Below are 15,522 nucleotides of genomic sequence, written 5' to 3' on the forward strand. Positions count from 1 at the left end.
CATTCAGCTCTGACTTACATGAAATCCCATAGCACAACTCCGTACCTCTCTCTAAAAAATGAAATGACCTTGTTTCAACTTAAATATTTTGCTGCCGCATTCAAAAAAAAAAATATATATATATAGTTCACATTCTGCAAAAGAGAAAAAAAAACCCAACAGCCAACCGAAAAAAACAAAACCATCCTGTATATGACTGCACCAGAAGGCCAAACACAGTATCTCCTCACAGGTCGCAGACAACATTACTGCAGTCTTAATGCCGTTCATTATAGGTTGTGTAACTTCTATGCAGCTGGAGGCTCGTAAAAAGAACTGAACTTCTGTGCACCACTGAAAAAAAACCCCAGGAAAATTAAAAAGGAAGAGAAAAACAGCTGATGGCAGCAGGTGAAAGAAGCAAGGTACCACAAGCTGCATACCATTGGCCAATTGCACATCTGGGCCACTGGAACTTGTGTGAAATACCAATTTCATAAATGATGCAACTACCTCACTACTAGATCCCATACCACGCTGATTCCATCCCATAACCAAACATGTCAGTCCTGGGTAAAAACATTAAACTCTTGGAACATTTAAAAGTAGGAAACCATTTAAATAATGTGTAAAAATGTGCTTATTGTGGCATTTCTTATAGAAAAGTTATTTGATACAAATGTGCAGGACTCAAAGACCCTGATTTAATCCAACTGGTATGAACAAGCTTTGAAACGTGGCGACTGTTCCAAGGACAAGTCTCAGCTGCGGGCCAGCTCTCTCCCTCTCACTGTCTTTCACCACAATCCCATGTGAATGTTACCTAACCCCCCCTGTGAATTGCTGTTTCAGTCCCAAAAGAATGATAACCTCACACAGTGACAAACTGCTGTCTGAAGGAAGGATCATTCGGGACCCGCCCCCCTTACCCAAGATGGTCAGTTCCTAGCCCTGGACACAAGGCACAGTAAGAAAGGTCAGTGCCAAGGACAGATTCGTTCTCCATTGTGGTTTTAGGTTATTGAAAAGTGCCATCTTGGACCTATACCATTTAACTTTTCAAAAGAAAAAGTTACAAAAACTGGTAAACAAAAAGTTAGTCAGCATACGGCTAAGTTTATATACACTGAAGTTTACAATGTTGTCATTAAGTGACTTCTGCCACAGACCTCTGCACATTTGTCCCTAACAAAGCACAAAGCTTGAACCAATGGTCATTAGAAGTGACAACGGGTCATTGCTTTATCAACAAGCATAAAGATAGTCAAAAATAGAACTGTAGCTACTTATCTTTAAATTTGCTGATTGACACAGGCAATCCCTCCCCTTCGTGCAACTTCCAGCTGCACATCCCGCTCTATGACAGAGAAACAAGCTGCACCTTTACAGGTACTTCTGCCAGAGACCACTTTTCTGTCAACACGTGAGTGCAGAGAACTGTCACCAACCACAGGACTGACTGAGAGGGATTCCTCCGAGAAGCTATAGCCCATGCAAGATTCCTTGGCACTTCACACAGGACCAGAAGAGGACAAGGTTTCTTTGTTAAAACAGTGTTTTCAGCAGCATTATCCCCTTCCACCAACTTACAGTCTGAATGTGTGATGGGTGATTTTCGCATAGCCCCTTCTACCAAGCTGGCTTATTCCTGGCTTTGTGCAGCTAGACCATATGAAGATCCCCACCACTACCTGCCCAGCTGTTTAAGGGACTACAGTACTGGAACAGTGCACTGTCAAGCACTTCACAGGCTTCTTCCAAGGATAACAACATCCTTTGGAAATCCTTCCATTTTAGCAATTTCAAAACAACCCAGCTTGCTGTAGAATTCCAGGATTCTTTTATCATCTGGTCTCACTTCACAGAAAGCCCCACGGGAGCCTGAAGGAGGAAGAAAGAAACAAAACACCATAGAAGTTACTGTAACAAGCACAGACATCAGATATTACTGGAGTTCCCACCTATTTTAACATTTAAACCCAATGAAATCACTGATCCAATCTTATATGAAGCACAGTGCCCTAGGGATCAGATTTACGGCAACATAGCTGACCACTCCCTTTCAGAACTGCACACTGCAGATGTCTTGTCAGTCTGAATGAACCCTCTGCACACCTTTTATTTCACATGAAAGCATCCTGAAACTCTGATGTTGGCTCAGAAAACAGCACCAAAGTACACAAAGGAGCCGTGAATCTCAGGTGCACAGGCAGGCAGACAGCCCAAGTACTTCCCCATATTGAAGGTTTTGGTAATTACCCACCAGCGCATGCTGCTGCACAAAAGAAAAAGCATCATTACCAGTGCCAGGAGGGGAACTAGAAACATTTGTGCATTGTTCAAGATGTAGAAATGTGTGCTCCCATTGCCAAATTGCTCCCTCGGTTCTTCCTATTTTCTAATTTGCAGGATAATGGCTAAAGTGAAAAGCTACTTTTTATCAAGGACAGCAGTAGCAGTTAGCTATCCAAAAAGCTTTTGTAATTATTCACCTAGAGTATCAGGAACCGAATCTCTCAGGCTGATATGCAAATACAGTATGTTAATAAAACCACCCAAGTTTGTCTTGCATCCTAGAACTAACATATACTTAGGAAACAAGGAATTTTGAGTGCAAGATGCTTACCATTAGCCTTTAGAGAAGAGAGCAGGCATGCCATCATACTTTTAGCCACACTTGGATCTGTCACTTTTTTGTGGATATCAATCTTTATCAATGATGGGAAGTTGGCAAGGAACGATTCTGGCAATACTTCTTGCTCTTCATGAAAACTTAGCATTATTTTCTGAAAAGAATCAGGGAAGCAGACATTTAATCATGATCTAGCTTTCCACTTTCATTTGTCTTTATTTAAAAGCTAAATGGATAAAATCCCACAGCATCTATCTCAACAGCAAAAAGTGTTCTTAAGCCTCTCAATGGAAAAGCTAGTTTATCAGCACAAATCCCTCCCGATTTCTCTCTGATGTTTGGCTTTAAACTTCGGGAAACTAAGGCCCTTTCTCTTTTACTGTACCTACTACAGCTTTGCAGTATTTAGCTTCTGATATTTTTTATTGCACTAACTTTGCTTCAAAATCTGAATTTTACAGTCACCTTCAAAAATGCCCAATATCATGCTCAAAGACTTCAGAAAATTACAAAAGAAATCATTACATGCAAACTCAAAATGCAAAAGAAAAATAAAGACCTGCTTTGGAAAGAACTGATCTTATGGTTTATACTAACCTCTGCCTCAGACAGCTCCTTGTCACTATTTGGTTTAGTATATTTTTCTTGCATGAAAGGGATCCAAGACATTTTGCATTTTTTAATGAAAGGAGTCACATCAACTGTTCCCAAAGCATAGCCACATATGCCATCCTCATCTTCTAAGACAAAGCAGTAATCCAGGCTGAGGGTGAGCAGACCTCCTACCAACCTGTAGAAAGAAGTATCCAAACTCAGTCAAAAGAAGGCCACTTCGAACAAATGTGCTCTTTGGGTACTCTGGAGAAGACTCTAGAGTCAAAACCAGAAGTGTCAAGAGTCCTCCAATCACAAAATTAGTTCCTACAAAGCATAAATTAACATACTGATGGGCTGTCAAAACTCAGCTATGAGCAACATCTGCACCTCAGGTTCCCACAATTTAATTCCATACACACTGCTCTTCTGACTCACCAGAGACACAAGCCTCCTTCACCCTTCTCTGCTGTCATTACCTCCTTGTTCTTCCACCGTCTCTGTTGGGTATGTTTTGATACCAGTCACACATCCTTCCTTAGCTATCTTCCTGTCACTCACAGAGCAGCCTCTCTACCAAATCACATCTAAGTCATACACTTGAGACATTAAAAAAAATCCCTCATTCAGAATAACTCATTTTACAGCTCAGATTTAATACCCCCTTTTTTTTTTTAACTTCATCTCACTTGTCATTGCTTATTCTTTTTTAAAGTTGGTAGAAGTAGTCTGTAAGATGTATACCAGAAACAAACAAAAAAAATAATCAAGGAAGTCAGCTGGGAGACTGGCCTTCAAAAAATTTTCAGTTATCTGAACAACTATACTAGGTTGGAAAATAAATACCAGACTATGAGAACTCTCATGATATACTTTCACAAAGTCTGAAAAAAATTAGGATACAATGATGCACAGGTTTCATAATACAGAGGTTTTAGCTGAGGCTTTTTTCTAGCAGCTCACAAAAGGTGACCAGAGCATGAACTGAGATATAACTGTCAATGGCATCTTTTAAGTAACCAAAATCCCAATTTCCTAAGGCCTGCAGATGGCAGATTTTAAACTTATTTATTTTAAAATCAGATGTTATTTGCATTCTCTCCCCCCCTTCCACTTTTAAAAATTCAAATTAAATAGTGCCAGGACTTCATCCTTCAGAACCACCTCTGTAGGTCATTCATTCCTAATACATACTTGTCTCCAATTAAATCTGGTAAACTATGGAAGGGTTGATCAGCTCCATCAGCATACATTTCTCTGCAGATCTTATATACAGACGCCTAAGAGGAGAGAAGAGATTATTTCAAGTATCAATCACATTCAAAAACTTAACAACTTTGTTTTAGAAAGATTTCACTAACAGCTCCACTGTAAAGCAGCACTATCAGGCATTTAAATTACACAGAATAAGAGTATCCATCTATGAGAAGGGATCTATCTTCCCCACCTCCCCAGAAGTAACTCTTAAAAGTTGCCTGTCAAAACCAGTGTGGCCAAGTTGAACGGCTGGGAAGGAAAGACTGGAGATTAACCTCCCACCAGTTGTAAGAACACAAGCTTACCCCTCCAGGGTTAGCTACCACACACTCACTGAGGATCAATACCCTCACTACAAAGTCCATTTTCAAAACCTCCAATGCTCAAGTGCAACAATTTAACCACTGTGAAGACAGACACACCCTGACTTTAAAAGGCCTTCAGCTGAATCTCTTTAAAGAGTAAACTTGTATCACTCACACTTTACATAAGAAAAAACTTGACACTTTTAATCAGAAAGGCTTTGCATTTGACACCTCTCTGCATCACCAACTGTTTAGGTAGCTTAGAAGTATCAATGCTAATGCCTACAAATGAACAAACCAGCTCATGTACTGTCCTGATCCAGGGTATGGAAAAGGTTGTGTTATTGCTTGTGAGAACAGCACAGGACAGAACTAGCCTAAAAGTGGCAGGTAAAGCTAATGTCTTCATGTGAGCCCTGTCTGTTTGATTGGCTTCAGAGTTTATTTGAGCAGCTGCAAATTCAACCTATACACTTACGTTTCAAAGGAAACATGTTTCGTTTCAGTGTAGCTACAAAAGCAAAAGTTCAAGCTCCGTCAATTCTTACATTGTTTAAACTGCATCCATAAAGAGTGTTAACTGACTCTTGGTTAATACATCACTTTCAAGCATTCTTCTTGCTAAGATAACAGGAATGAAACTACACCACAATTTCATTAAGGGGTGGAGTGACTCTAGTCACTCCACAAAAGGAAACACATCACTAACACTAGTGAGAAGTGTCAAAAGCAGTTACCTCATCTTTAGGAAAGTAGGGTCGTATGGTGTACACTTTGGAAGTGGGTGTTAATGGAGGTGGTTGAAAAAAGAGGTCATTTGCCCCATCAATAGGCAGCAAACGCTGTGAAAACAAAATACTTAATATGACTGCATGAACAGCAAAACCAATCACTCTTGGGTGTGCACTGCAGACTCCCAAATTAACATTTGTTACTTGCAGGCACCCCAAAGGAAGGTGGGGTTGGTATGCTTTACAAATGCAAAGACCTTATTTGAATAGGAAATATCCAATTGGGTGTTTTAAAATATGCAATTGAAACAGCACATTAAGAGTCTGTTAATCTTATCTGCTTTAAAATACTTTTTACCAATCATATCTACACTGTCTCTGTACAAGAACATAGAATGTCAGGAGGAAAGGTTTGGTCTGAAGAGGGTTAACTGGCCAGAGGAGACACTTTATCCCAAAAGCAATGCGCTGACTCAATTTGCTGCGCGCAGAGCACCTGTGAGGGGGGAAAAGTAGAGCGCCAGAAAAATCCATGAACAAACTTGAACATGGTATAAACAGCAGTTTAAGAACTATGTGCCAATTGAAATCCTTGCAACAAAACGCGTTAGAGCTTTATTTGGAGAGGAACCAGAATTTGGATGACTATCGATTTTGCTCATGGAATTCCCATCGGCAGACAAGCATGCGCGCATTGTGCAATTGCGGGCGCAGGTAAAAATGCTGTGCGACCTGCAAAGAAACAATGTGAAATGTCCAACTAAAGCCGCTGCGCTTCGCATGCGCGTGGGACAGGCAGCATCTCCTTGAGAAATTACTGTAGAGAGGGGAGGAAAATTATTTTAAACCAAGCTGTAAGGCTAATGGGCTTTGGACCAGAAAGCCTTCGGCAGACCAATCCTTCCAGACCTCTGATGTGCAACAAAAGGTTTCTCATAAAACAAAGAAAATGTCATTCAGTTGTGAAGTCATATTGATACCTGGAACTCTCCTGCTAGACCACCTCTAAAGGCCCAGGGTTCTTGGTCTCCACTTAAGAACTGTGCTGAAGATTGACTACGACACCCTGTTGAGATCAGATCCAAGCGGAGAACGTTACGAGAAGGGGGATTTCCTGGGTGTCTAACATGTCCAAAAAGCCAACACACACTTGTGGAAAAAGCTCTCTAACTGAGCTAGAATCCAGGGCTTGGGGGGAGGCTGTAATAATGGAAGATTTTATAAAGATTTTGTGCTTGTGCACTAATTGAAGTATCCCAAATTTGTGATTACCCACAACAAACCAGTCTAAGAGCAGGTGAGGTGATTCAGCTCACACACCTCATTCTAGACCAGAAGGCACAGGAACGGTGCCATGCACAATTATATAAGCTTCCCAGATGTTTTGTATACATCCTTTTTTTTTTTTTTTTCAATATATATTTGTAGCAGAAACATCCATTTCACCTATGAAAAGATGACATCTTGGAAGCTACATGGCTCAATAGCCACTAGCCTAAATTTTAGATCAAACAAATACCATTATCACAGCCCCTTAAAAAAAAAAAAAATGGACCTTTCTGAAGTCACATTTTAATAATTATTGTTTCTAATCTTGTCAGAAAACTAGGACTGGCAATGTATGCAAAACAGCCTGGAACAGTTCAGGCAGCCAGAAACAGTATTTTTGCAAGAGACTATACAGATTTACATAATCCAGGCTGTACCTTCACAATGCTGCTGGCACATTAAAAAGCTATGTAGTGTTAACTGGAGTTAACTCACATTTTAACCAGTACACCCTGCTGGCTACAGGTAATATCAGCTTTGCTTTTTAGCCTGTTCATTTTTTACTTCCTCAAGCATATCAGACACCTCAAGCATATCAGACTGATCAACCAGCCACAGCGGGCCCAGCTTTAGCTTATGCTTGCTTTAGAAAAGAAACTTCCAGTAGTTGCTTGGCTTTTAATAGTGTTTTGCCAGCAAGGCACCACAGCCTTCACCAACTAACATAAATGACAACTCTGAGGGGGAAAAAAAAAAAAACAACAAACCAAAACCAAATGTGGTATCTGAAGTGGAGATTTCAACTACCCACCCAGTTTTCTGACAAGATGAGCAGCACAAATACTCTTTTCCTTTCGTGGACAGCAATCTACCTCCTGTTCAAGTAACAGTCTCAGATCAGTACAGACAAGTATGTTGTGCTAGTCAGAGAGTCCCAAAGTGTGCCAAGTTTGACATTTATGAGAGTTTAGGAATATACATTAAATGCAAACTACCCTAAAGTATGGTAAATTTCAGAAACAATCCAAGCTTCAGAACGTGAATTTGGTTTACTCTCACATTTTAGAATTCTCATGTAGAAAGATCCCCTTCTCAAGGAGATTTAGTCAATAACTTGGAAGACAGGATCTGTCTGTCCTTTGAGACTACAACTTAACTAGCACTTCCAATGATTACAATAAAGAGCTGTGTGAATGAAGAGCTGTATAAATGAAAAACATAGTTAATGCCTTAGTCGCTGCGCAAATGTGACTTCAGTTCATGCCTACTGCACATCTAATCTATCTGAGCTGCCTCACAGACAAAACCTTTCCATTTTAATTAATTAATGACGACGCGCTGTGAACATCTGGCGCTGTCCATCCAATAGCAGTAGAAACTTGTGCTGAGGATTCTCCCATCTGTACACAATGGGGAAGAAGACAATAGAAGTCATTAGTAATCCATAGTACTGTACAGCCACACTAATTTAAGGGACTGAATGCTAGCTGGACTTAGGAGGAGAGGTGAAGAAAGTGAACATTCAGTGGACCATTGAGCACACCATTAGTGAAAACTAATTTGTTTGGATTTGCAACATACTCAGCTTCATAGAATGATGTACTTAATCAAGGATCTTTGCTTTATGTGTATTTACGCTAGTGATAAAATGCAAGCTGAAGACAAAAACATCCCCTCTCACAGAAGCACTGTTAGCGTAAAAGTACTAAACTTCATATGTGAAGAACTCTTAAAATTAAACTAATACCAGTTTGAGTACTGGAACAGAACAGTGTCAAAGTTAACAGAGCGAATATTTACAGAGATGGCTTCTAAGATGAACTACTCCAAATATTTGATGCATTTATAAGTCGAACCTAACGTTAGAGGGACACTCAAAAATAAAGAGAATTTTCACTCTAATCAGTAGTTTGATAATTCCGAAATGCAGTCTTAAATAGGGCCCTCAATGTTTAGAGATTACAAAAAAACACTTGGCTTTACAGAGCTTTGGCCTGGAGTTTTAGACATTAACTTATCAAAAAGAAGGCATTCTTTCCAGCTAAAGGTCAATATACAGCAAGAATAGTCAAGCTGGGGACGTTGTGTTACACTGCTTTTATAAATGTACAAACTTAAAGCTTTTAAACAGCATTAGGCAGAGATGTTAACATACAACAATGCTGCTGACTTTTCCTCCCAAGCTAGTTTTCTTCTCTGTGCTTTGCAGAAGCCAGTCTTAAAAGCTCTTCTTCATCAACAAAATATATAGGGATCAGATATTTTAAAAGCACAAAACATGGGAAGTTGCTGTGCACAGACTAACTTGACAGGTCCTCTCTGTCCCTGCTTAACCTGAGAGCGTTTACGAATATAATTTAAAGACAATCCAAACACTAGGACAGGACCAAGGTTGTGTAATGGTTAACCACTGTGAGCTTTGTGACATCTACAAAAAGTGTGACTTGAGACCACCAGCTTTATGCTGCCTGCTGTGTATGTCAAGCAAGTCCACAGCATATTCCTTACAGTTGGATTGAAACCTGAAAGTGAAATGAAGTCACTACAACTACCCAGGCCATGCTGGTGCTATCTGCCAACTTAGAATCCCCCAGAAATCTTCAGGAAAACAAAAAAAAAACCCGAAAAACCAAATCCCCCAAAACAAACAAACAAAAAAATCCAAACCAAACAAAAATCCAAAACCAAAAAGTCACACATTAAAAATCAAAACAAAAAAAACCAAAACAAAACCAAACCTGTTTGGAGATCAGTTTAAGTCTCAGACTAAATCTGTCCAGAGAGCTCCACAATTTCCACTCATTGAGAGAGAGAAAAAAAAAAAAAAAAAAAAAGAAAAAACCAAACGAAAGGAAAAAAAACCAAACAAAAGGAAAAAAAAAAAAGGAAAAAAAAAAAAGAAAAAATCAGCAATTTGGAAAATATTTAAAGGAAATTCTTTTGCACCAGAATAGCCTTCTGCTAATGCTCGCATGCGCACAGGGCTGGGAGGATCAGCTTCCTCTGGGCCAGGCCCATTGAAAGGTTGCTTCTGCAATTGTTCTGTTGAAGACAGCAATAATGTGATGAAGACAGAGCAAGCAGCAGATGGCTGATGTGGTCACATTTCGTAGTGTCATTTTCCAATCATATAGAGGGTATCCAAGGAGTGGCACAGTCCAGTGTGCATTCAGTCAAGAGTAAGTTAAAGTCAACACTTACGTGTCAGATGAGATTCAAGTTTCATTAGCCCAAGAAGAAAATCAAGGTCTCCAACCTTAAGCATCCAGTAGACTTCACTTACAATACCAAAGCAAATTCGTGGCAAGCATTGCTTCAAATAGTGAGACAGGAAAACCTTTAAAGCAGGGTCAGAGCAGACCCCACATCCAAGAAAACACATTTGCCTGATATTTTGTTTTCCCCGTGGGCTAATTAAAAAAAAAAAAACCAAAACAAAAAATACACTATCTGGGATTATAATGGCTCCCAATGCACCTACCTAACCACTGCACAAAAGATTTCACCATTGACATAATACTCTTGATATCCCAGACGTAGGAGTACATATCATAAAGGATTGTCCTGTTGGCACAATTGGAGAGGCGAGTGAACATCCCCATCACCAAGCTGCACATCTCTTCAAATTTGGCTGCTCGGTTACGCCATTCTTCTATCTATGAATGGAGGCAAAAGATCCACAAGATCAAATACAGTCTTCTAGGGAGAAGAGATACCCTGAAGTATGGAGGAAGACTATAGAGTTCATAACTTCATTTTACCAGCAAGGACTACCCACACATATGACTCACGGATATTCTCTATGGCTGTTAGAAGTGAGACGTACAGGGATCCCTGGTCAAATGCAGACACCAGACTGCCTTCACAGCTAAATGGCACTACAGGGCTTAAAACAGTAGATTCCACTGGAGGAATGAAAATCACTGACCTGTGGTTAGTTATACGCTACTCTCCAAGTCCAAGGAAGTAGAACACCAGTCTCTATTACAGGCAACAGATAACATTGTTCAAGATTTTGATTTAAAATGAGAGAAACAAGATTCACACTCACTTTTTCAGCATCTTTTCCTTTGCAATTAACACTGACAACACTGCTATTTGCTCTGAGCCACTGGAATTCTCTCAGCATCTGTGCACCTTTGGGCCCATGTTCATAAGGAAGGTAAAACAAGTCAGCAAGAAGCTGCAAGTCCTCTAATGTCACTGGTTCTACTGTGTAGAGAGGCTTTTCATTTGGCCCAGGCACAAACTGTTCTTTGTTAATTTGCTCATCAGTCTGCATAGGGGCAATGTCACTACCAGAGTCTTCCTGCATGGACATCTCGGGGGACTTTGATTCAGCTATGCTCTCCTTATCAGTATCCATTGGCTTCAATTCCTCTGACATCTTGGCTTCAGCAATATCTGTCAGTAGCTGGTTAGCATTCTTGTCTGTGTCATCCTGTTTTTCCACCACCGTGTCCATGGGTTCCTCATCAGATTGCTTCTTCTCTTCTTCCTTTACCAAGGCCGGTGACTCGCTGCTCAGTGCTGCCCCCTGACTCATGATAGGTTCTTGGTAAACCGTGGTAACTACAGTTGCTGCATTTAGAGAGGATGGTGCCACCAGAGGCCCTACATCCCCTACAGTAGTTTTAGCACCACTGTGGGCCACTTGCCTACCTGAGAACAAGAAGAAACAAGTTTAGAGTTTTCCATATCTGCCAATTAACATTCAAATCAGCAACTTCTGCAAATCATGGATCATTCTGTTGCCACAGCATCTGATCAATGCACCTTCCATTTAGTGCTTTGCCTGTTTGCTTCTGTCACTCCAACTATCGACTTTGGTTTTTGCAGGTTTCCCCTCCATATAACTGGTAAGCAAAGATAGAATGGGGGAAAAGTTAGGAAAATTAGTTAATATTTATGTGCTGCCAGCAGCATTTCTGACTATGCCATCAGAATAAAAAGCTCCCAAAGTTAACTAATTTTCCTCTGCATCAGCAGACTTGTTACAGTTGTATTTGGATAAAAGCACACTTCAAAAGAAGAGATTGCTGCTTAAATATTTCAACTGCAAAAATGTCTTTAACCTAGGGAAAACGGAGATGTTCAAAACCTGACTGGACACTGTCTTGGGAAACTTGCTCTAACTCACCCTGTTTAAGCAAGGTGTTTAGACTAGGAAGTCTCAAGAGGCCACTTCCAACCTCAACTACTCTGCTAAGATGGAGGAAGATGATGTCTTAATTATTACTCCTCACCCAATGTTTTAGCTGCAGTTAAGTTTTAAAAAGACTCAAAACCCTACAGCAGTTGAAAAGGAGAACTGCACCAGAGCAGAGCTGGGAGGAGAAAAGGTTCCTCCATTCCACTACCAATTACCAGAGAAGGGCACTTTGACCACCTGAAATCCACATTTGAGAAAATCAGTTTCACCTTAGATCCCAAGCTCCCATTGCTACAAGAAAGGTATACGATGCTGGAAGGAACCCAGCTGGTTTCTGTAGACAGAGACTCAGAAAAACAAAGCCATCTTACAACTGGAAGAATATGGACTCTTCTGGGCCAGAACTAATGCTTACAATAGTCTGACACCCACTTCAAAACCCTATTCACTCAGGCACCATGGAAGTCTAGTAACAACTGGGACTAGCAAGATCAAGACTCTTTCCTGTCTTGTATCAGGCATGCCAAAGGCTCATACAACAAGGTCACTTCTATTGGTCAGTCAGGACACTACAGGCACACTGCAGAATGTCAAGCATTCTTATTTTGTTATTAAGGTTTCCCTAATTAGTAAGGCAGAAGATACTTCCAACTGAAAAGTATACTAATTCCCACTTAAATGCAAGTACTAAACATGTAACCCCATTTTCCTACCAACCCCAGAACAACACCAAATCAGACTCACTGCTGTACTGCTGAGGTACCCCAAATTCCTGTAACCATTCTGTTAAGGCCAACTTCAAGGCCATTTGTGGGCTGTAGAGAACATCCGTTTCAATGTCTTCATCACTCCCCTCGTTTTCCAGTTTAATCTGGATAGAAACTGTACTGTCTTCAGTATCAGCTACAGAGGAAAGTTCCACAGTTATCATGCAAGTTTCATTTAAAATCAGTTAAAAAGCATTCAAGCACTCTCTAACAGCCTTACTTCACAAAGAGCATTACATCCTAATAAAGCAAAATAGAAAACTATGGTCACTATCAATGTCAACACAGAAACTATGCAGAAACTAGACATTCTAGCTTCTCTTCATTCAGTTTCTCTTTTGATCTGAACTGCTTCCATTCCGAAGAAATCAAATGCACGGACACTTATATTTGTGCATTAAAATTGGTTTGCTGAGAGTGCTTTTTGTACAATCACAGATACCTCTCAAGACTTCAGAAATTCTCTGATAGCACATGCTACAGATACTTCCCAAGAAGTCAATAAAACAATCTAGATGCTTGTTATCTTTCAGGCAACTGCCACTTACTTATGGGATAGAAAATGCTAGGTCTTGAAAAGATCTTGAGAAGAAAAAACTGGTGAGAAAAGGCTAAAATCATTAAGAGGAAATAGCAGTATGACTTACATGGTTAAGCACAGAACCTGGAAAACAGATACGCATACTTACTCATCACCACATCTTTTCTCACTCCGTTCATGTTAGACTTGTACCACGTTGCAAGCGTGTGAATAGCAACATAATTGGCTTCAAATTCACAGTTTGGATTGGTCAGAACTCCCTTTAGTCGAGGTATAAGCTCAGTTGACCGACCTTTGTAAGGCCCCAGAAAAAGCCTCTTTTGATCATAGTCATTAGCATGAATGTTATCCCAGATAACTGGTGCTCTCCTGATGATCTTAGAAACTTCTTCAATGGACTCTACTGGAATGTCTTTGGATACAACTTTTGGACCTAAGAGGGAAACAGGATAATCAGAGGGCTTTGCATTCACTTGAAAATTCAACCCCCAAGTAGTTGGACAGCTTATTTTACTAAATAGTTAAATCATTTTTTAACACCAACAGTGAACTAAAAAAAAACAAAAAAACCAAAACAAAACAAAACAAAACAAAAAAAAACCCCAAAACAAAAAACAAAGAAAACATTTACCTGTCCACAACACCTCGATGCCAGGGAGCAGCTTTTCTCCTACAGTCCGTAAATATGGTGACTGGGCAACATTTGGGTAACAGAAAGTTCCACAGTATTCTACACAGAAGAGAATGTCACTGTTAGTAGAAGGATGCACATGTGTGACATACACAGGTGTCCCACAAACACATTGAGAGAATAGTACCATTTGAGAAGAGAAACATCAATAAAATTAATGAAGAAAGGCCCGTAAGTCTAAAGCATAAATAAAAAGCACATGATGAATGAACTTAGCATAAAGATCAAAAAGGAAAGGCAGATAATTTATTTCAAATTGCTCAAATATAAAAATGAAAAAAACCAATAAAGTCCGTGAATAGAAGAGCAGGTTACAGCAGACAATATGCAAAAAACTAGAAACCCTAAGACTGATTATGAAATGCAAATACTTAAAAATAGTAATACCAGAACATGTCTCTTTAAAGCTAAGTAGGAGTTCTGCAACAGAAACAAGCCACCACAGTGCAAGGGGATAAACAAATCAACACTGATGATAACATTGCTATTGAATTGAATTTCCCTTGCAGCACTCCACACCTCTGAACAGTGATTCTTGCACCTTTACAATTTTCTAACGGGTGTTAGAGGAAGCTTGCAATTAAAAAAAGAAATTATTGGACAGAATAAGTGCAAGTCATCTTATTTTTTAATAAATAAAGCAACTCAGTGACTAGTGAAAGTAGGTAATCCTCTTAAAGTCAGGTACCAGTGATAGAAGTCAGCACAGACTGGGCTATACCTTTACTCTAAGCAAATTCCAAGAAACCAACAACTAGCGAGATCAAGAAGCAAAAAGATTACAGTACAACTCAAACAGGAATCTTCCTTTAACTTAAATTTCAGTTTAAACTTCCCAAACCATTCTTTGCTTGGCATTAAGCCTTTCAGAGATGTGTAGATCTGGCAAAATCTCTGCATATGTTTGAATTACCTCAACCTTTTCTTTATAAGTCAATTTCTTCAAACAACCCAAAATATTCCTTAACATACTGATTCCCATAAGATAATAGCCTCCCCCCTTAAAGGCTGAATTAAAGGATTCATCTCATTTTACCTGTAGGACAGAAAAGGAATGTGTCTGGTTCTCCTAGATATTGATAAATTTCATTCGTGATCGAGACTTGAGCATGAGCAAAAGAACTGAAAACTTCTTTGTCTGCTGCACACATGTTGTGATCAATATCATCAAACAGCAGTGCAAAAGATCTGCAGCCAAACTGGGAAACCTAATATAAGAGGCAAAGAAAAAAAAAAAGAAGACAAAATTTTTGTTTCGGTTTTTTTTTTTCATTATTTTAATTTTATTTTTAATCAAACCATGTGATTTTTAAATCTAACCTATCTGAAAGGAGAAGCTACAGGTAAGGGGGAGAGAAGGTATGGGAGGTAAGACAGACTTTGGTATCTACACATGATGAATGCTTATTTCTGACCCACTGCTCTGCTTCTCTCAAAGATAAGACCTCTAAAAACCTGCAATCTACTCCAGTTTTAACATTCCAAGCTGATTTCCCTGGACAGACAGCTGGAAAAAAGCTAATTCTGTAACAGCTGTTGGACAAATGAAAGGAGTCTACCAGGAGAACAAAGATGACGTGTCCTGGGTTCAGCTACAGCAGTCA

General features: G+C 39.7%; 1 protein-coding gene across 1 annotated transcript; it reads right to left on the minus strand.

Annotated features, from left to right (window-relative positions):
- Positions 1 to 908: 908 nt before the first annotated feature.
- MGEA5 (meningioma expressed antigen 5 (hyaluronidase)) lies at positions 909 to 15,126 on the minus strand (the record flags this gene model as incomplete). The annotated part of the gene is made up of 12 exons (XM_010016424.1): positions 909 to 1,860; positions 2,606 to 2,765; positions 3,209 to 3,401; positions 4,400 to 4,485; positions 5,505 to 5,609; positions 6,479 to 6,564; positions 10,249 to 10,423; positions 10,819 to 11,429; positions 12,664 to 12,822; positions 13,376 to 13,660; positions 13,859 to 13,957; positions 14,955 to 15,126. Coding segments are annotated over 12 exons (2,268 nt in total), but the record flags the coding sequence as incomplete, so codon positions are not given.
- Positions 15,127 to 15,522: the final 396 nt, after the last annotated feature.

This window comes from Nestor notabilis, unplaced genomic scaffold, assembly GCF_000696875.1.
Source record: "Nestor notabilis isolate BGI_N333 unplaced genomic scaffold, ASM69687v1 scaffold14526, whole genome shotgun sequence".
Lineage (NCBI taxonomy): Eukaryota > Metazoa > Chordata > Aves > Psittaciformes > Psittacidae > Nestor > Nestor notabilis.